General features: G+C 37.8%; 3 protein-coding genes across 4 annotated transcripts; 2 read left to right on the forward strand and 1 right to left on the reverse strand.

Moving 5' to 3' along the window:
* Positions 1–640: 640 nt before the first annotated feature.
* Positions 641–2,329, forward strand: LOC117637119 (expansin-A20). The gene is made up of 3 exons (XM_034371920.1): positions 641–1,111; positions 1,225–1,543; positions 1,672–2,329. Exons 1-3 carry the CDS (start codon positions 955–957, stop codon positions 1,973–1,975), a joined length of 780 nt encoding a protein of 259 aa, XP_034227811.1. The 5' UTR covers positions 641–954; the 3' UTR covers positions 1,976–2,329.
* A 656-nt stretch (positions 2,330–2,985) lies between these two features.
* Positions 2,986–4,342, reverse strand: LOC117637568 (pentatricopeptide repeat-containing protein At1g62350-like). The gene is made up of 2 exons (XM_034372486.1): positions 3,908–4,342; positions 2,986–3,629 (listed from the first exon to the last, which is right to left on the reverse strand). The coding sequence occupies exons 1-2, from the start codon at positions 4,253–4,255 to the stop codon at positions 3,231–3,233; spliced, it is 747 nt and encodes a 248-aa protein (XP_034228377.1). The 5' UTR covers positions 4,256–4,342; the 3' UTR covers positions 2,986–3,230.
* Positions 4,343–7,844: 3,502 nt separating this feature from the next.
* LOC117636687 (brefeldin A-inhibited guanine nucleotide-exchange protein 1) lies at positions 7,845–17,639 on the forward strand. 2 transcript variants are annotated; one of them, XM_034371318.1, is made up of 11 exons: positions 7,845–9,089; positions 9,474–9,791; positions 10,786–11,128; positions 11,345–11,770; positions 12,254–12,546; positions 13,100–13,373; positions 13,688–14,190; positions 14,544–14,865; positions 15,272–15,632; positions 15,949–16,613; positions 16,784–17,639. In XM_034371318.1, exons 1-11 carry the CDS (start codon positions 8,050–8,052, stop codon positions 17,390–17,392), a joined length of 5,154 nt encoding a protein of 1,717 aa, XP_034227209.1. In that variant the 5' UTR covers positions 7,845–8,049; the 3' UTR covers positions 17,393–17,639. The 2 variants fall into 2 exon arrangements, with proteins under 2 accessions (XP_034227209.1, XP_034227210.1); XM_034371319.1 differs by lacking the exon at positions 7,845–9,089 and having other exon boundaries at positions 9,650–9,791; positions 10,776–11,128.
* The last annotated feature ends 3,345 nt before the right edge of the window (positions 17,640–20,984 follow it).

Below are 20,984 nucleotides of genomic sequence, written 5' to 3' on the forward strand. Positions count from 1 at the left end.
TTCCTTGGTGTTTCAGTCCAGAAGAGTTGGGCTTTGGCAGTGACTGGTTTGCAAATGAGGATGCAGGCACTTCAGCCCATTTTATTTGTTGGGTATCGATATCTCTTGTTTACAGTCGTCTCCCTTCTCAAAAGAAGTGCCAAAATAAATAAATAAACGCAATTTCATTCTAAAAAAACCATTGGTATTAACAGTGAGATAGCGCCAACAGAGTGGAAAAAAAATACTTGATTTTCAGGTTTGAATTCTTAAGGCATTTTGATAATTGTGTTTGAGAAACTTCATTTTTCTTGTAATTTAGATTATCTCTTGTATTTGAAAAAACACACACAGTAAGATATCATATATTATAGATGACTCATAAAAATATATATTTTTGCAAGAATCATGGTCCGATAGACCCTTTCATCTCAACTAGAAAATAAGTTTAAATGATCTTTGGAATTAGTTTTTATTTCTTTTTAATTATTTATTTCAAGGCTTTCCGTATCTCTGTCTGCCATCAATACAAAGCCTCAAATCCCCTCCATCTTGAATGAAGCCAAATGCAGGCGCCAAAGCCCCTTTTTGAGTCTCCATTCCCCGCTAAAAAGAAAGAAAGGAAATTAAAGCTTCCATCTTTTCCATGGTGTATAGGGTCCAAGGCCTAAAGACCAATACACCCTTCATCTTGGCCTCGCAGAATGTGCCCCCAGTGTGAACTCTGGACACCATTGTAGGCTATTTGTCAAAATGTTCAATCTTTTCTCATAGAGTTTCTTTGTTTCTAGTCCAGCAATTAACCACAACAAGCCTTACTTCATCTCAGCAAGGAGATTGAGGTAATTTAGGCACAGAAAAAGGAGAGCTTTCTACACCCTTCTTCAACCCAGTTTGCATCAAAAGGATAAAAAGAAAAAGGAACTCATTTCAAGTACAAACCACACTTCTCATAGATAGGCCTCATCATCTCAAATGGGAGGAACCCTTCAAGCTACACTTCTCTACTTGGTTCTCTACTTGGTTCTTTTGCATATATGCAGGTGCAGCAACATTGCTGTTTCGCAAGATGAAGAATGGAAGACTGCTACTGCAACATATTCCAAAGAAACAGATGGGTCTATTATTACTGGTACTCTTCTTGCTTCTGGTGCAAAAAAGTTGCAAACTTTTCAAGTTTTTTGACTGCTCCATATTTTACAGTTTTTCAAGGTCTTTTTGTTTTTTTGTTTGTTTATGTTGCAGAAGGTGCTTGTGGTTATGGGGACCTTCACAAGATCAGCTATGGGAAACACAGTGCTGGGCTAAGTGGCATTTTATTCAACAAAGGGAGTACATGTGGGGCTTGTTATGAGCTGAGATGTGTTGACCACATCTTGTGGTGCCTGCTAGGGAGTCCCTCTGTTACTCTCACTGCTACAGATTTCTGCCCTCCAAATTATGGGCTTTCAAAAGATTATGGTGGCTGGTGCAATTTCCCTAAAGAACACTTTGAGATGTCAGAGGCAGCATTCGCTGAAATTGCAAAGAGAAAAGCTGATATTGTGCCAGTTCAGTATAAGAGGTAACAGAAAATTCTAGTTTGATATATATATATATATATATATATATATATATTTTCCTTTGTTCTGTTTTTGATATCTTGCACTAAGCAAAGATCTCTTTGGGATTTTTTTTCTTTTTCTTGTGCAGGGTGAAGTGTGAGAGAAGTGGGGGGCTGAGATTCATGATGAGTGGAAGTTCTCACTTCTACCAAGTCTTGATTACAAATGTAGGTTCAGATGGGGAAATACTTGCTGTCAAGGTGAAGGGTTCGAGAACCGGTTGGATACCAATGGCCAGGAACTGGGGACAGAACTGGCAAAGCAATGTCAATCTTAAAGGGCAGCCTCTTTCCTTTGAGGTAACCATCAGTAGCGGAAGAACACTCACATCTTATAATGTTGCTCCAGCAAACTGGCAGTTTGGTCAGACATTTGAGGGGAAACAGTTCTAGCATGGGAAGCATGTAAGTTTGAACTTGAAATGCTCCGGCTCTCAGATTATCATTTCTGAAATGTGGCTGTCTGATTGGAACCTCTAAGTCCTGATCTCATCAGTTTTGAAGATTTAAACAGAACTTGCACATTTACTCATGGTCATGTGTCCTTGTATCACTCCAATTTTTCTGCTATCCTACAAAGTTTGGGTTGTGGTCAAAAAGAAGAGAGAAAATTGTAGAAGAGAGTTGAAAAAAGGGGAATACGAGGTCCCAGTTTTGTTTCTTAATGATATGATGATTAGAAAGTGTAGTATTTGATGGAACATGTAATTATTTAAAATTAAAGTTATGCCACTACATCCTTCGTTGTATTCTGACTTTAATGGCTATATTTGCTTTATGTGTTTTTTGTCTTTGGAGAAACAGAAGATACACATGTGAAAATGAAGATAATTCAGAAAGAAAAGGAAAATGAGCAGTAAAATGAAAGAAAATATGAGAAGGGCTGAGAAAATCTTAGAGAAAACATTCAAAGAGAAGCATGTTTCATTGAAGTTTGTGTTTATACGCTGAATTACATTGGTAACTCATCCTTATATGGTGAAGCTAGAGTCAGTTACATAATGCAAACACTTACAGACTGGTAATCAGCCTACATAAGTCCCATTTTCTGTTAGAGAAGTTAGTAAGACAAGTTTGTGATATCTGGCACTTCTGCCCACCTCAGCCATGGTCTTCGATACACTTCAAGGATATCCAGATTGTGTTTGGGTGTTGTGCAGCTTCCTTTGATTTTGTTTGTTTGGTCACTTGTGCTCTGCTGCTGTCATCATAACAAATTCTCTTCCATTTGGCTAACAAAACTGTCCGGCATACGCATTCAAACAAGTGTGATGCAACAGATATGTGCCCAACTGAAAGAGGTATTTATTGCTCGAGTTGAGGAAGTACTAGCTTTAACATGTAAACATCCGCAACTAAACCAATCGCACCACTTCTCGTGTGGACAATAAGAAATGATAACGTAGGACAATCCATTATACAGATCATAAAACTGAGCAGTCAAACACAGCTTTCAGTGATAATAGACTTAGAGTTAAATCGGTATGTAAGAAAAATAGAGTTTAGAGTGGTTACGTCTAAGGGTGTATCATTCTATTCTACCGAAAAGTAACCACGATGCTTTGTCAAAATGATAAAGAACTCAGTTTCATACATACTTCCTTACAGACAATATCATATTATCTAAATCCGGCAAGTCATCGATGGCTCACTTGACTGCCGTTTCTTCATTCTCCTCTAGAAACTCCAGAGATTCACCATAATACTTTTGAGCATCCTGCCTCAAAATACCTGAAAGACCTGTCTCTCCCATGGATTCTAGACCATTAATGATTATTCTAAAGGATGACCTATCTGGTTCACACCCCACCTCTTTCATCAAGTAATAGCACTCCATTGCAAGTTTAGGGATGTTAAAACTTATCAATGTTGTCAATAGAGCATTAAAAGCCTCAAGTTCAGGGTGTAAATTTGTTTCTTTTTTCAAGCACAAGCAAAGAAGTTCAACTTGTTCAATCAATTCATTGCTAGCCATTACTTTAATCATATCAGCATAAAGTGAAACCTGCGGCCTATACCAGTGTTCTTTTCGAATATCTTCAAAGACCTGTAACGAAACGAGCAATGACAAGAACGCCAAATTGAAAACTGAATCAATCTTTATAATAAAACAAAAGAAAAGGGTAACAACCAAAATGAGATACCATGTAATTTAGCGGCAAATATTTATTAGGAGTCTGCGTAAACTGAAAACAGAAAGTAAAAGATAGCTTTTTTGCATCAAATTTATCAAATTGGAGAGAACCCAATTGAATTTTGAAGATAAATTCATGGAAAATCAAAATGAAAGCAAAATTGAATTAAAGTAAGACTGCAAGACCAAACCTTGAGGGCCAAGAAGCACTCATTTTGGCGGAGGAGGTCACGAAGGACAGCCATCATGTCGAGCTTCAGCAAGCGCCTGAACTTAGAATCGAACGATTGGTCAAGAAAGCTCTGGTTCTTCTTGGCTCTCTTCAAGGCCTGTACGGTCTGTATGGCTTCGATGCTGAGGTGTCTTCCTTTCTGCAATGGTCTCGGGTTATTGCTTCTGTCTCTCATCGTCACTATCAGTTTCCATCTTTTGGGTCTCGAGAGCTGAAGAGATGAGGGCTGAGGCTCTGCGTTGAAGATTAAGTTTCTGGGCAGAGAGCTGAAGAGAGTGAGAGCTTGAGTTGCGGAAGAGGGTCTCATTTTCTGTTGCTCTCTCGCTGACCAAACCAGTCACTTTGTTTTTTGTTTTTGGTCGAAAGGCCCAAACCAGTCTGTTCTGGGAAGAGGATGATGTAAAGTAGTGATATGTCGTTGCGGTTTGGCTGCCCATTTGGCAACACAACTATTTGAACGACATGTTGTTGGTGGAGCTAACGCTACAACTCAACTTTGGGTAAAGCCCAGTAATTCAGGGCTTAAAATTAGAGAAGCTGGGTTTACTGTTTTACTGCTGCCACTGTATATATCCAGTTTACAGTTTTCACTTTTTCACCAGCTGGTTAATTAATTACTCCCATCATTCTAGACTTGTATTAACATCTGCAATCAAATAAATTGATGTGCTAATTTTGAAAATGGTGGTGTATCAGTATCAGCTTCCTAATTGTTGGGTATGGCCTTCCATCAAGTACATTGCTCAATGGCTTCACAGTTTTTTGTTTTGCACCATTTTCTTATATTCAAATTGTGTAATTAGTGACAAAAGATGGTTGAGTTTATAAAATAATTGTATTTGGTGGTAACTGTTAGGTCAATTATGTGTAATGCATGGCTTATTAAAGGACATTGAAGCTCATGAGGAAAACCAAAATAAGATAAGAATCACCTTTTTTTTCCTTCTTATTGTGACAAGGTTTATGGACCCAAAAATCAAAAGCGTTGACATCCGAACTTTTTTGTGTTCAGTACAAGTTGTAATAACCCAAACCAAAATATCTAAAAAGAAAGAAAATATCTAAAAAGCAAGGAAAATATATTTTAGCAAAAAGACGATTTTGCCCTCGCATTATTTAATAGGGAAAAAGGTGACTTTTTGATCGAGAAAGAATTTGGGGAATTTCGCTTGCGCCGTTGCGTAGAGCACGGCGAAACGAGTCCGTAGACACGGAGTAGACCCGAATCGGAGTTGTAACGAAAGAGTTATGGTCAAAAGAGTCTCAGTGGCATAACCGTAAATATTTCGAAGTTGCATCTATATAAACCCAGCAGCTCTCCCTCTCTCTGCGCGAAACGGGCCGCCGCCTTCCAGAGAATGCTGGCGCCGCCTCCGAGCACCAATGGCCGCGGGACCGGTGGCGTTGGAACCGCCATCGAGTCCCTTACCTTTTCCAACTGATCTCCACCCTTGGGCCGCCTGGAGCTGATCGAAAAACCATGTTTTCCGACGGATGTTCGTCCGAATCCACCCGAACTTCCAGCTCGATTTTCTCCTTCAATTCTCCACCAAATCGATCGAGTAAGGCATCAGAGGTCCAGTCGACCTGCAGGAGGAACCTTCGAAGGGTCAAATTAGCTCGGACCATCTGTGAGTGGACTTTCTTTCATGAATTATTTTATATAAATGAGTTATATAGAGGATTTCTATAAGTAAGATTTCATAAGTGATTTTACATTGATTTTATATAAATGAGTTTTTATAAATGAGTTTATTTGAATAAATTTCTTTATTTGATCTTGAGTAAATCTTATTGTGGTTTCGAACATGATTAGTAGAGTAATAGTTCTATAAATCTGTGCTGCTTATTTACCAGTTATAGAAACAGAGTTTGAGGTTGGAATCAGTTGAAATAGCAGCACAATTTGAGATTTCAGTTATTAATCAGATTTTTTTCTAAAGGAAATTATTTTAAACCCACCTCGTACCCATTTTCTTTGGTGATTACCCAGAGTTGGACCGATGTCTACGGACATCCAGTCCGATTTCAGTTTATGTCAGTGCACTTGACTTTGCCTCACGAGTTTCGGAGACGCTCGGACCGTGAGTGCCAGGATTTGCGGCTCGGCAGACTTGGTGTCCGGAGACTTGCCAGGATTGCGGCTCGGCTGATTCTGTGTCCCCGAGACCTGCCAGGATTGCAGATCAGGCTGACTACGGTCCCCTGCATCCTGCAAGAGCGACTCGAGGTGACTTGGTGTTCTCGAGGAATCTGCCGGCAGATCAGGCTGATCATAGTCCCCTGATTCTGCCAGTTTGCGGCTCGGGTAGACTGCGTGACGCCCGAGACCTGCCAGAGAAATTGACGGATATGACAGGGGTACAAATAGGTGGTATTTTCCAAGGATTTTAAGCTCTTTTATTCAGTTATGGTTTTCAGCTATTTCAAACCAGTTTCTTTGATATTTGCGCATTTTATATCTTCATATAATTGTTCAGTTTTACGAAGCTACATACATACGATTATATATATATTCGGATGAATACCTTATATTAAACACAGGTGAACTTTAGCCTTACTTATCAAGTTATTTTTACTATGGGGGTTATTATGATTTTTAACTGTTTTCATAAATCTTATGTTTGGTCCACTCACATTTTCAACCTGTTTTCGCCCCCAGGCCATAGAAATACGCGGGATCCACCACCGGGCCATTCAAAGCCTCCGCATCACCACGTAAGGTAAAGTTTTGTAGTTGAAACCCTGAAACTTAGAAAATGCTCTGATGTATATAGTTGAAGTTGGAAAACTGGAGTGGAGATCTGTTATTTGGAATATTCTGGCAGTTGGTGTGAATTTATGGGTTGTTTAACAGGTGGAAATTTTTGGGATTAGTCAAAATATAGGGGAGACTCTGCCGAAATTTCGGCAGAAGCTTAAGGGAAGTTAAAAAGAATTTGAGACAAGAAGGGTAAAAAGGTCATTTGTGCCCGACATTGCCAGGTGTCGGACACGCACAGGACTTGGCTCGAATTCCAAAGTGGAAATTGGGTCGGGTCCTGTCACAAGTGATAGTCTAAATTTAAGAGGAGGGAAAATTTTCATACACACACAACTATGATGTTGTATGGATTCAAATTTGAGATAGGCAACATAACCATTTTCAACCAAGAAGCTTTTTATAACCATTAATTAAGCTAAATAGGGGATGTGAGTCCACCACATCACGAGTGAACCATTTGAACAAAATCACCGCTTGTTGATGGTTCTTCCAAGGGTGACTTTAAAACTATATAAACAACCTTATGCAATCCTCTCGTGTGAAGAAAGGTGGACAAGCATGGAGCGTAATATTTGGAGTGCCAAAATCATGTTCTTTTATTTACAAATGTGGTTGTAAGGTTCTTTAAAAAGTTGTAAAGGTAATTGCAAACTTGAAAAATGAGACGTGCATAAAAAACATAAGATCTATAATTTAGACTAATAACATATGAAACACATTGTTGCAATTTATCACATGCATAAAAAAAAATTGCATCAATTTTCCACCTCAATTAAAATTTCGTTGTAACGTGTCACATGTAGCTTAACTTGGTCTATTTTTCCGTCCTAAAAATTGTGCATATTTTATATGTGACCCTTTTAAAAGGTATTTTGAAACCCTCAATATCGAAAAATACATAAACATCAAAATAAAATGAAGGAAATTTTTAAATAAAAGGTACAAAAAGCAAACGAAAATATTCAGACACTGAAAAAAATATTCAAGAAATATAACCATAATCCAAATGATGTAATCAAGGATAAGTGGATTGGTTTACTTTAATATGTTCACAAACACAAACATAAAGACAGAGAGAACAACGTAAGTGGCATAAGAATTTTCCGATAAGAACGCAATTGTCGGCGCACGCAGGTCCTCAGGCAACAACTAACCAAACCATACCAACAGCTGATGACAAAGTCACATAAAACTATAAATATTAAATTTTAAAAAAAAAACTCTCGTTTTCATCTCACCACTCTCTCTCATCTCTAATCTCGTACTGGAACGAAATGAGAGATCCCATCGTCACCGCGAATGCTTAACTCGCCGATCACCGTCGAGATCTCAAATCAATGTCCGCTTCCCAAACCCTAGGCGGCCCTTCCCGCGCCGGCCGCCTCCTGGGCCCGTCACTCGACAAGATCGTAAAAAATGCTGCGTGGCGCAAGCACTCGCATTTGGTCGCCGCCTGCAAGTCCGCGCTCGACAAGCTCGACTCGATCTCCGACTCGTCCATCGTCGACCCAAAATCGCCGATCTCGGGCCTCTCACTCGCCGACTCAGACTTCGTCCTCGGCCCCATCCTCCTCGCCCTCGACTCCGCCTACCCCAAGGTCGTCGAGCCCGCCGTCGACTGCGCCTTCAAGCTCTTCTCCGTCGGCCTCTTCCGCGGCGAGATCCACGGTTCCGATCAGAAATTTGTTCTCTTTAAGCTCGTCGAGTCGCTGTGTAAGTGCGCTGGGCTCGGCGAGGAGCCGATCGAGCTGGGCGTGCTCCGGACTCTGCTTGCCGCTGTGAGATCGCCCCGGGTTTTGATCCGGGGCGATTGTTTGGTGAATATTGTGAGGACTTGTTACAATGTGTACCTTGGGGGATTGAATGGGACCAATCAGATCTGTGCCAAGTCGGTTTTGGCTCAGATTATGGTGATTGTTTTCACCAGAGTGGAGGAGGATTCTTTGAATGTTAGCATTTCTAGGGTTTCGGTTAATGAATTGTTGGAATTCACCGATAAGAATTTGAACGAAGGGAGCTCCATTTTCTTCTGCCAGAATTTCGTCAATGAGGTTATGGACGCGAACTATGTTGGTCCGGATGGTAACAAAACGGTGCCGTCTCCGAAGCCGAAATTGCAAAATGGCAATGCCGGTGGACGCGGTGAATCGGGTGGTGACGGAGATTCGAATGCTGATGGAGCTGAATCGGGTGATGGCGGTAGTAAGATTAGGGATGATGGGTATCTTTTGTTTAAGAATTTGTGCAAATTATCGATGAAATTCTCATCACAGGAGCACTCTGATGATCAGATTCTCTTGAGGGGTAAAGTTTTGTCATTGGAGCTTTTGAAGGTGGTCTTGGACAATGGGGGTCCATTTTGGCGCAACAATGAGAGGCAAGTGATTGTATGCTAATCGTAGCCACTTGCTTATGATTAGTGTTACTTTTACTTTGAAATCTTAGTAGAGCAGATGTTTGTTGTTTCTGTTTCTGTCATTTTGCTCTTTGGCATATTTCTGGCGACTGTCAGGGTAGTTTAAATTAGTGACCAAATGATGTTTAACGAATTTATATACTAGGGCAGTTTAAATGCAGGCGCTTAAGCAATCATGAATGCTGCACTAGGTGTCTTTTTCTTCTTGTTAAGGACTTTTAATCTGAGACGCAGTCTTTTTCTTGTTACACTGTTTGTGATATATTGTTGTTATTAAAGTAGGCTTTCTTTTGCACCAAAGTTGATGCATCACTCCTGAGAATGCCAATACTTTTTGTGGCACAGGTTTCTCAATGCTATCAAGCAGTTCCTCTGCTTATCACTCTTAAAAAACAGTGCGTTGTCAGTCATGGCCATTTTCCAGCTTCAGTGTTCTATTTTCACGAGCTTGTTATCAAAATTCAGATCAGGGTTGAAAGCAGAAATTGGTATATTTTTTCCAATGCTTGTCTTACGCGTGCTTGAGAATGTTCTGCAGCCTAGTTTCTTGCAAAAAATGACAGTCCTCAATTTATTGGAGAAGATCTCTCAGGATTCACAGATTATCATTGATATTTTTGTCAACTATGACTGTGATGTGGATGCCCCGAACATCTTTGAAAGGTATTGCACTTGTCTGTTACATTGTTGCTTTCTGTGCCTCTGATTCCATCAGAACCAGCATTTTCTCTGGGCAATTCTTTATTTTCCGTTTTGGGATAGCTAGCATGTTTTAGTTTTCTTTCAAGTTTGAAGCTCACATAGTTTTAACCATATCTGAACAAAAAATCTTAAGCTTGAATTCTACCTAGGAGATAACAACATTTATCTCGAACTTTAAGGTTGCATAATTGGGGTGCTTTTGTTACTAATGAAACTGGCTGGACAAGCACTTCTGCGCTATGAAGCTATTAAATATCTTCAATACCTTTATTAGAGATTAGAGTGTAGGCAAAGGTTGAGTGTATGTAGCTAAAGGAGAGGAAAATTGTCTTCCAATCAGTCTCTTTACTTAAAAAAATATATATATATCTTTAGGTTCTTTCTGAGCTAAGATTCAGAGCTACGACTTGGAAATTTCCCAATTACTGTATATTCTTTTTCAATCAAATTAGCAATATTGTCTATGAACTTCAATAATTTGTTTTCCTTTTAATCTATTTTTCCTGTACATGATACAATTTTTTTTTTTTTGGGGTGGGGGGGGGGGAAGCTGTTTTAATATATTAGAACCAATTGTAGCCAGCCATGTATAAAGCTGATCTGGATCCCTTTCTTATTTTAAATTAGAATATAGATTATTCTGTCCCATGTAGACGTTCGGAAAATATGACTACGTTCTTTTGCATTAAGACAATTGAGTGGTTGGTTTTGCCAAAGGTCTTAGCTTAAACCCAGTTTTTCTGCCTTTGGGGCTATTTATACTTCATATAACAGAGCTTAGTACTTAAACCTCCCTCCCTCTCTCTCTCTCTCTCTCTCTCTCTCTCTCTCTCTCTCTCTCTGTGTAACACACACACCACACATGCATTTTTAACCTTTTATTTTCATTCCCTTTCAAGCGTTGTGTTTTTGTAAAATGTATTAAAACCCTTATAATTCCATCAGATATTTGCAGGATTGTCAATGGTCTTCTGAAAACAGCTCTAGGACCACCCTCTGGTTCAACAACAACACTGTCTCCAGTGCAGGATATCACTTTCCGGCATGAATCAGTAAAGTGCTTGGTTGGCATCATTAATTCAATGGGAGCTTGGATGGACCAACAGCTGAGTCTGGGAGACTCCTATCTACCAAAAACCAATGAGAGCGACACTTCAGCTGAGAAAATGGAGAATCAATTGACCTCAAATGGTGAAGAAGGAGCTGCTTTTGATAATGAATTACACCCAGAAGGAAATCCTGAAGTGTCAGATGCTGCAACTCTCGAGCAGCGTCGAGCTTATAAAATTGAACTTCAGGTTGAGCTCTGCTTTTCTTGTATAGCAACGTTAAGTATCCACTCATTTAGAAATGCAGTATGAGTTTCATGGTAGTTTGTCCCATCGCTTGAGTTTTTTTGGCTAAATCACTTCCCCTCCCTTTTCCCCCTCTATTTCTTTGGTAATTTTTTTTTCCGGACTCTCACCTTACCAAGAATAAGCATGGGTGGTAAAAGTTTTATTGTTTGAATGCAGAAAGGTATCTCGCTGTTTAATAGAAAGCCTTCCAAGGGCATTGAATTTCTTATAAGCACCAAAAAGATTGGTAGTTCTGCAGAAGATGTGGCATCTTTCCTGAGGAACAACACTGCTGGCCTAAATGAAACCATGATTGGTGACTATTTGGGTGAAAGGGAGGAATTTCCTCTAAAAGTTATGCATGCTTATGTAGATTCCTTTAATTTCAAAGGGATGGATTTTGGCGAAGCAATAAGGTTTTTCCTGCGGGGCTTCAGGTTACCTGGAGAAGCACAGAAAATTGACCGCATCATGGAGAAGTTTGCTGAGCGCTATTGTAAATGCAGTCCAAATTCATTTACTAGTGCAGATACTGCATATGTCCTTGCATACTCTGTGATAATGCTCAATACAGACGCCCATAATAACATGGTGAAAGATAAGGTTTGCTTGCGTAACACATTCCCTTTTGTTTTATGTCAAATAGTTATAAGTTTTGAGCCTTGCTTTTGCTGTTGATATTTGAAGTAAATATTTTCTTGTTTTTGACTTTTTCTCCCGGGTGTCTTATTTATTTTTAATCTAACCGGGGTTCGCGGTGGTGGAGGAACTTGATCGGAAAAAAGAGGGCTTCTAGTTGTAAGATATCTAATGAAACCGTCGCTGGAATTGAGATCTCATTCATGGCGACCTTTGATGTCATACAGAAGATGGTTTTTCCAGGGGCTCAAATCAGTTCTTTAATGGAACATCCTTAATTTCATTTTAAATTTTTTTATTTTAAACTGTGTAAATAAAATTGATTAAAATTTCTTGTCGTATTTGATTTGTTATACACATCAATTTGGCAATTTAGCGCCTTTCAGAAGCTATAGGTTGCATATTTTCTGTCTACTGACATATATTCTGCATTGGTTATTTATCCAGATGACCAAGGCTGACTTCATACGGAACAACCGAGGAATAGATGATGGAAAGGATCTACCTGAGGAGTATCTTGGTGTCCTATATGATCAAATTGTTAAAAATGAAATTAAGATGAGCGCTGACACTACTGTACCACAGAGCAAGCAGGAAAACAGCTTTAACAAATTATTGGGCTTGGATGGTATCCTGAATTTAGTAACTGGAAAGCAGACTGAAGAAAAAGCTTTGGGTGCAAATGGGCTTCTTATAAAGCACATTCAAGAGCAATTTAAAGCAAAGTCTGGAAAATCAGAGTAAGCTAAAATTAGATACAAGATAGAGCTAAGTTTATTTCTGGATTTGAAAATTGTTTGTAAGTTATTTTACCTATGACTAGACTGATGGAGCATGGAAAAGTGGGAAGCTTGGCAGTGGTTTAAGGCGTATAATATTCCGCTTGAATATCTTTTGATACTTGTTTTGACTCTGTAGATATACCTTCCTTTGTGCTTTCTTTTATTGCCAAATATTGTGATTACTGGGATTGTGCCGGGTTGAAAACTGAACTCTGCTTGTATCATACTTAGTCTTGTACTTTTAAACAACCAGTTCTAAGTCATACCAGAGGAAGACTTGTAGTAGGTTGAAAGCCAGTATTAACATAGTTACATCTTATCAACATCTTTCGTTTATGACAGAAGAGTTAAAGTATTTAACCCCAATTAGGGCTATGGCATTTTTTAGTTGGTATGAGTTGATTTGGGAATTAAGATCATTTAATCTGATCAATGTGGGATCTGGTTGCTCGTTGTTGGCCTATTCAGAGTCTGGTAACATTTGGGAATTCATGTTTACTTGGTGCTGCAGGTCTGTCTATCATGCTGTGACAGATGTGGCAATATTGAGGTTTATGGTGGAAGTCTGCTGGGGTCCTATGCTGGCAGCATTTAGTGTGACTCTCGACCAAAGTGATGATAGGCTTGCTACTTCTCAATGCTTACAAGGTTTTCGGCATGCCATTCATGTTACTTCTTTGATGGGAATGCAGACCCAGAGAGATGCATTTGTCACTTCAGTGGCAAAGTTTACTTATCTGCATAATGCTGCAGATATGAAGCAAAAAAATGTCGATGCTGTGAAGGTTTGTGCATGTTCAGTATATCTTAATCAAAAGGCAACTTGTTTTCGCCATGGAAAGAACATTTAAGTATGCATCTATGTACTGTAATGATGGAGCAAGTTGGATCAATTTGCATTTCAAAATTAATTTTTTTCTGACCCTTGTCGTATAATAAATAGTATAGAAGAAATCATTAGTGCTTAGGATTACTCTGGGGAGAGTATAGCACTGAGCTTTTATTTATTACTTTCTATGCATATTGCATGTGCATGCTCTCAGTAAGTTTCTGTGCAATGTTTTTTTATCAGTTTTACCCATACATTTACTGTTTGCAGGCAATAATATCAATCGCCATTGAAGATGGTAATCATCTTCAGGAAGCATGGGAACACATACTAACTTGCCTTTCCCGAATTGAGCATCTGCAACTGTTGGGAGAAGGTGCACCAACTGATGCGTCCTATTTGACTGGATCAAATGTTGAAACTGAGGAGAAAACATCAAAGCCTATTGGATTTTCTTCTCTGAAGAAAAAAGGAACTCTCCAGAATCCAGCTGTAATGGCTGTTGTTCGTGGGGGTTCATATGACAGTACTAGTGTAGGAGTCAATACTTCTGGACTGGTAACTCCAGAACAGATAAATAACTTTATTTCAAACTTGAATTTGCTGGATCAGATTGGGAATTTTGAGTTGAATCATGTATTTGCTCATAGCCAAAGATTGAACAGTGAAGCGATAGTGGCTTTTGTGAAGGCTTTATGCAAAGTTTCCATGTCAGAGTTGCAATCTCAAACGGACCCTCGTGTATTCAGCCTCACAAAATTAGTTGAAATAGCGTAAGAGTCTTTTCTCCTTTCTTTATGGGATTCTGTTGCATGAGAACAATGACAGCATAATTTATATTTTAGTTGAGATCTTATGCATAAAAAAATAAAATCTTCAAGCTCTCAAATGGCATACTTGCAGAAAGCCCATGTGATTTTTTTATATTTAAAGAATTTAAACCATGTGGTACTTCCTCTCCATGTGATTTTTTTAGCAGATATGAAACATTCTTTGCTTTTTATCTTTGTCTTCCTCTCTGGATTCATGATAAATTTGTCGTGATAATGAACCATGCAACTTCATCTGAACAGAAATGAGAGGTGGGATGGATTTTATGATTAAAGAATACATTTTCTTTTTGCAGGCATTACAATATGAACCGCATCAGATTAGTGTGGTCTCGCATATGGAATGTTCTCTCAGATTTCTTTGTATCAGTTGGCTTGTCCGAGAATCTCTCAGTTGCGATATTTGTGATGGATTCATTGCGTCAGCTTGCTATGAAATTCTTAGAGCGTGAAGAACTGGCAAATTACAACTTCCAGAATGAATTTTTGAGACCATTTGTGATTGTTATGCAAAAAAGTGGTTCTACAGAAATTAAGGAATTAATAGTTCGGTGCATTTCACAAATGGTCCTCAGCCGTGTCAATCATGTGAAATCGGGGTGGAAAAGTGTTTTTCTGGTATGTTAAAGTTTCATAATTTGGTTTCTTGTGTTACAAATTGAATGCTTTAATGTTACATTTTTGGTAGTGAGAATGAGGTGGAAATAGAGTGTTTCCTTAAATTAGGCTATTTAGGGAAAACATAGCCGCTAGTGTGAGATTAGTTGAATTTTTGAAGATTTGTGATCCAAATTGAACTATGGCCGCTATGGAAGTTTTCAAGGATAAATTCAGGCAGTGACACGTAAAAATATTTTGTGTGTTATCATTTGTATCATCTCAAAGTAGGCTTGGGCATGTGTTTTCCACAGATAATAAATTTTATCTTGCAATTTGAAAATGAACTTCATGCATTTACCATGGTGTACTAAGGCTTGGTTTGTGTAGATGCTTTGTCTCTCATGTCATGCTGTTCTTTCATCAGGTCTTCACGGCTGCTGCAGCTGATGAGCGGAAAAATATTGTCTTGTTGGCCTTTGAGACCATGGAAAAAATCGTCAGAGAATATTTCCCTTATATAACGGAGACAGAGACATTGACTTTTACTGATTGTGTTAAATGCCTCTTAACCTTCACCAATAGCAGATTCAATAGTGATGTTAGCCTCAATGCCATTGCATTTCTCCGGTTCTGTGCTGTCAAACTTGCAGAAGGAGGCCTTGTTTACAATAAGAGGAGTGAGGTCAATGTGTCGTCCATTCCAAATGTAAATGAGGATGGTTCAGATGTAGTGACTTTCAACGAGAAAGATGAGCATGCATCCTTTTGGGTTCCATTGCTAACAGGTAACATGATTTTAAAGCTAGCTTCCAAGCAAGTGTTACAACTTCTTAGCATTGTGCATTGTGGATGGCACAACTACAGGCAACCTGCTTTGCCACTTAATCTTCACCTATACCCCAAGCAGAAAATGCCAGAGTTTATTTTCCCCTCATCTATCACTTATAAAAGATTTAAACCCAAAAATGTACTGCAACCCCTGCTCAGACCCTTGATATTGAATATTTTCCATTATACTTGTCTTTTTATATCTTTGGAGAAAGACTCATGTTGCTCTTCAGCCTTTTCTTTCATAACATAAATATTATGTTGTCGTCACAGGTTTGTCAAAGCTGACGTCAGATCCTAGATCAGCTATCCGGAAGGGTTCTTTGGAAGTTCTTTTTAACATTTTAAAGGATCATGGTCATCTTTTCTCACACTCATTTTGGACTGCGATTTTCAATTCCGTTGTTTACCCCATATTTAGAGATACAAATATGAAAAATGACCTTTCTTCGCCAGTTTCAGTATCTCCACGTCCTGAGGGAAGTACATGGGATTCTGAAACTTCTGCAGTTGCAGCAGACTGTCTCATAGATCTATTTGTCAGCTTTTTTGACATAGTGAGGGCTCAACTACCAGGTCTGGTGTCCATTCTGACAGGGCTCATCAGAAGTCCTGTTCAGGGTCCTGCTAGCACGGGGGTTGCTTCATTAGTGCGTTTGGCTGGTGAAGTGGGAAACAGACTTTCGGAAGACGAATGGAGACAGATTTTTCTGGCTCTGAAAGAAGCAGCCACATCTGCAGTGCCTGGATTTATGAAGGTGTTGAAAACCATGGATGACGTCAATGTTCCCGGTCTTTCTCGATCTTATAGTGATATAGATTTGGCGTCTGAGGAGGGGTTTACAAATGATGATCTTGAGGATGATAACCTGCAAACAGCAGCATATTTGGTTTCCAGAATGAAGAGTCATATTGCTATGCAGCTACTTATCATACAGGTTTTCTTCCTCCCCTTTCATTCTTTGCATGCATGCATATGCAATGTATGCAGTTCTTACTCCCCTTACCCCATACATGGATGTTCTGGTGTTTGCTTAATTTCTTGCATGTCTTGATTTTGTGAAATGCGGCATTTTCATTTTCTTCACTTTCTTTTTTCTCTTTCCAGGTTGCTGCTGATTTATACAAAATAAACCACGAATCCTTGTCAGCCGCCAACATTGGAATCCTCCTTGAAATATTTTCCCTTATTGCATCCCATGCTCACCAACTGAACTCGGAGACAATTCTGCAGAAGAAGCTGCAAAAAGTGTGTTCTGTCCTGGAACTCACTGCCCCACCTTTGGTTCATTTCGAGAATGACTCTTATAAGAATTATTTGAGCTTCCTCCAAAATGCACTCATGGATAATCCGTCTATGTCCGAGGAGATGAACATAGAAGTTCAACTTGTGGAAGTGTGTGAAAAAATATTGCAGATATACCTAAAGTGTACGGAGCCTCGATCTTTCGAGCACAAGCCAACTGATCAGCCGATTCTGCACTGGTTTCTTCCTTTGGGTACCGCAAAGAAGGAAGAATTGGCGACCCGAACCTACTTAGCTGTGTCGGCGTTGCAGGTACTGTCTGGTTTGGAAAGGGTTTCATTTAGAAGGCACGCATGCCGGTTATTTCCTTTGTTGGTAGATCTTGTGGGGAGTGAGCACACATCAGGTGAAGTTCAGCTTGTTTTAAGCAACATATTCCAATCATGTATAGGCCCAATAGTAATGGAATGAATGACTCTTCTTTTTTTCTTCTGTTTTTTTTGGTTGGTGATAATACTTCTTCGCACATGCCATCATCCAATCACAATTTTCTTCTTCTCTAGCAGACTGGAGAGCACAGAGCCATAAATATCATCATTTTCTATAAATTTTTGTAGTTTATATACCAAGGCTGGATTTTCCTTTCCCACCTCTTGAAGAATGTATGATCCAATGTGTTAATAATATCTCTATACAACTTAGAACTATATTTTCGGTCTATGCTTTATTTATTTTTTTCATTACACAATTTAGGTGCTCTAGTATTTAAGTGATTTATTTTCTTTTAATTCATATATTTACAACTATCTGGTGCACAATTTCTTGAGAGAAATCGAACAGAAAAAAGAGAACCTTTTGTGCAGAGGCAATTTCTTTCAAAGGTACAATCCCAAGAAGAAAGCATCTTTTTATACCAGTGATATTGTGGGATGGGGGAATCAAATATTGTGAGAGGAGGAATCAAACCTAGGACCTCAAACTCAGGAGTTGAGTCAAAAACCCCTTTACCCAATTACCCGAAGAAAAAAGCATTCCTATGCTATATGCTTGTAAGAAAAGCATAGAAGGAAATCAACTCCATTTACCCAAGAAAAAAAAAAAGGAAAATTAAATCATCGAACTGCATGGTTCCACCATAATAATTAATGAAGATAATCTTCTCTTGTCAACTTTTGCAAGGCTCCCCAGTTTTGTAGTCTTATAGACTCGTTTTTGTTTGTTTCCAGCAGTTTCTTCATTTACTTGTTTATGACTCATTATTATTGTTGGTGAGACTAATACTATTCTTCCTTTTGTTTTACTTGTTTGACTGTTTGTGTAACATATTTGACTACAGGATTGTAAAAATATAAAATAAAAAGGTTTGAAAAATTAAACAGTCCAAAGCAAAAATATACTTTAATCGGGTGATTTGATAACTACAAAAGTTTGTCAGATTGAAATGCTTATTTTGCCTTTTGTGTTTCGGTTACAAATATTAGCACATTAACAATGCTAACCATGAACAATAATTCATGACTCAAAAATCAATTTAAAATTAATGGCTTAAAACTTATTATATTTACCAACTAGCCACTTGGTTATTGGAATTTTTCTTTAACAATTTTTTTTTTTATTTCAATCGATAGTCTAAACTAGAGAGGAGTGGAATTTCTCACATACACACAACTATGAAGTCGTGGGGATTCAAACCTAAGACCTCTGATCTGCAAGTCAAGATTTTTTTTCACTAGACTAGACCTTGTTGGCCAACAATGTTTTTTTTTTTTTTTTTTTTTAAATTATATTTTTTTTTATTTTTAAATATAAGGGGATGTGGGTTTCTCACACATACACTACTAAGGTATCATGAGGGTTCAAACATAAGACCACTGTTTTGCAAGATTAGACTCTGTTGGTTTCTCATTTCTATATATTTTTTAAAAACTTATTATATTTTTATGAAAAAGTGAGAGGTTAGATCAAATCTTAAACTATATTTAAACACTGTTTTATTATTTATTTTTTTGAAATTTTAAGTAGGTTTTTGTTTTTGTTTGATAAATGTTGGGTTCTAATCAATAATCAATGATTTTAACATGGAAGGTGAAAAAATTGAACCAAATAAATAATACAATTTGAAGTTTTCAAATGGCGCATATGAACAAATTTAAAAATGTTGAGTCAGTCTAGTGGGTCAAAATACAATATTAGTGGGTTGATTTGGCTATTACATTGTAATCTTCCTTCAACCATTGCCGATCAATTCATTTTTCCATTTGATATTTGCACGTTTTATGTAGCAATTCAATCTCAATGAGGTCACTAGGTTTAATTTATCTATAAACTATAGTTGAACAAGTATGAATAACGTGGTCAAAAAAATAATTGAATACTTTTCAAAATTCATGCATGTTTTTTTTAATTAACAAAAGAATAGATATAAGAGGATTGTAACTCAAGTAGTTAAAAGCATTTATTCATGCATTCGAGATCTAAGTTCGATTTCTCCCGCCCTGAATATCATTTACATAAAAATAAAAAATAAAAACAAAAGAATAGATAAGGACTTTGGTTTATAAATAGTACACCAAGGTATTGGGTTTTCCTTTAAAAATTGTTTTTTTTTAAAAAATACTGGACTCTATTACCCAATAAATAATAATTTTGAAGCCCACTTTCTAAGAAAAAGGCCAGCTCTACTCTAATTAATCATAGCACACCATGGAAAAAATATTAAATATTTCAATGTTTATCTCTTTTTCCTTTTTTTTGTTTGTTTTGGAAATGGGATAGGACCAATATAAATATTGCAAGATAATATATGTAAATGAGGTCATAGGCCTTATATTCCATATTTTCATTGCCATCAATTCCTGTTGTAATGAGACAAAATTATTTACAAGGAAAATTGAACCTACAAACTTCACCAGATGGTGGTCTTAATCCTCCAATTGCAAGTCCACTTTAGGAGGCAGTTTGGTCACTATCGAACTTGCATGATTGAACAACAACGGTTGCCAAGCTTTTAATTGTTTGTATCTCAAACTATGGACAAAAACACCCAATTGCTTGCAACCCTTTTCGCTTCATCTCACCTACATTGGCTTGCATTTACTTTGACATTTGAAATGTCACGGCAAGATTATAACCGTGTTTGTTTTTGTCACTTAATAAAGCATTGCTATCGTTCATGTTTACGTTCACGATTAGTTTTCAAAGTTATGAATTCGATTCTCGTCCTTTTTATGTCAAGCTCGCGTTGATTAAGTTGTGTGTGTAACACATGCGACTTCCGTATATGATTTGTAAACACATTTTTTGTTCAAGGAGTAAAGAAATAAAACAAAAGGTTGTTCACACTTACATTCACAATTAAAGTTTAGGGTTCATAATTCAATCTCGTCAGTTTCACGTCAAGTTCGCCTGATTAAGTTGTGAATGTAACACATTGATCCAACTTTCGTATATGATATTTTAGAACCAAGTCCTAGATGTTGACTACAATTATGTAAGAGTACGTACTAGGCACTAAGTCACTACACTAACCCCTTAACATAAAAAAGATTGATATACTTAAATAATGTGGCTTTGAATTTCTTTGTCCTAGTAAAAGAAAATGGCGCCAGCCACTTCAGACTATACAAGGGTCGGCCAATCACGAATCCCTAACACAAACAAGAGGCCAAAGACTTGCTCATCAAATTGCTAACACTTTTGTTATATATATATTTTTTATGTTTGTATATATTAATATTAATAAATGTTGTAGCTTTTTTAATTGGACTTTGTAGGCATGCCAACCATGAAAAACAAGTCGACCATAGCTTTAAATTTCGAGTTGACATTAGGTAATCTGGCAAAGTCTGCAAATGTAATGCATGCACTGGACTTGTTGCTTTCATCAACAGCTAACCCAACTGAAAGTGATTAAGGGCTCATTAACTTAATAATATTTACTTAATTACAGCGAAAATAATCCCAATACAAGAATTGAGAGGAAGAAGGAAAAAGGAGAGAGATGAAAGAAGAATTTGAAATGTTTTTCCATTCTCCCATCTTCACATATATAACCTTCGTTATA

The sequence above is a fragment of the Prunus dulcis genome, chromosome 8 (assembly GCF_902201215.1).
Source record: "Prunus dulcis chromosome 8, ALMONDv2, whole genome shotgun sequence".
Taxonomy (NCBI): Eukaryota; Viridiplantae; Streptophyta; class Magnoliopsida; order Rosales; family Rosaceae; genus Prunus; species Prunus dulcis.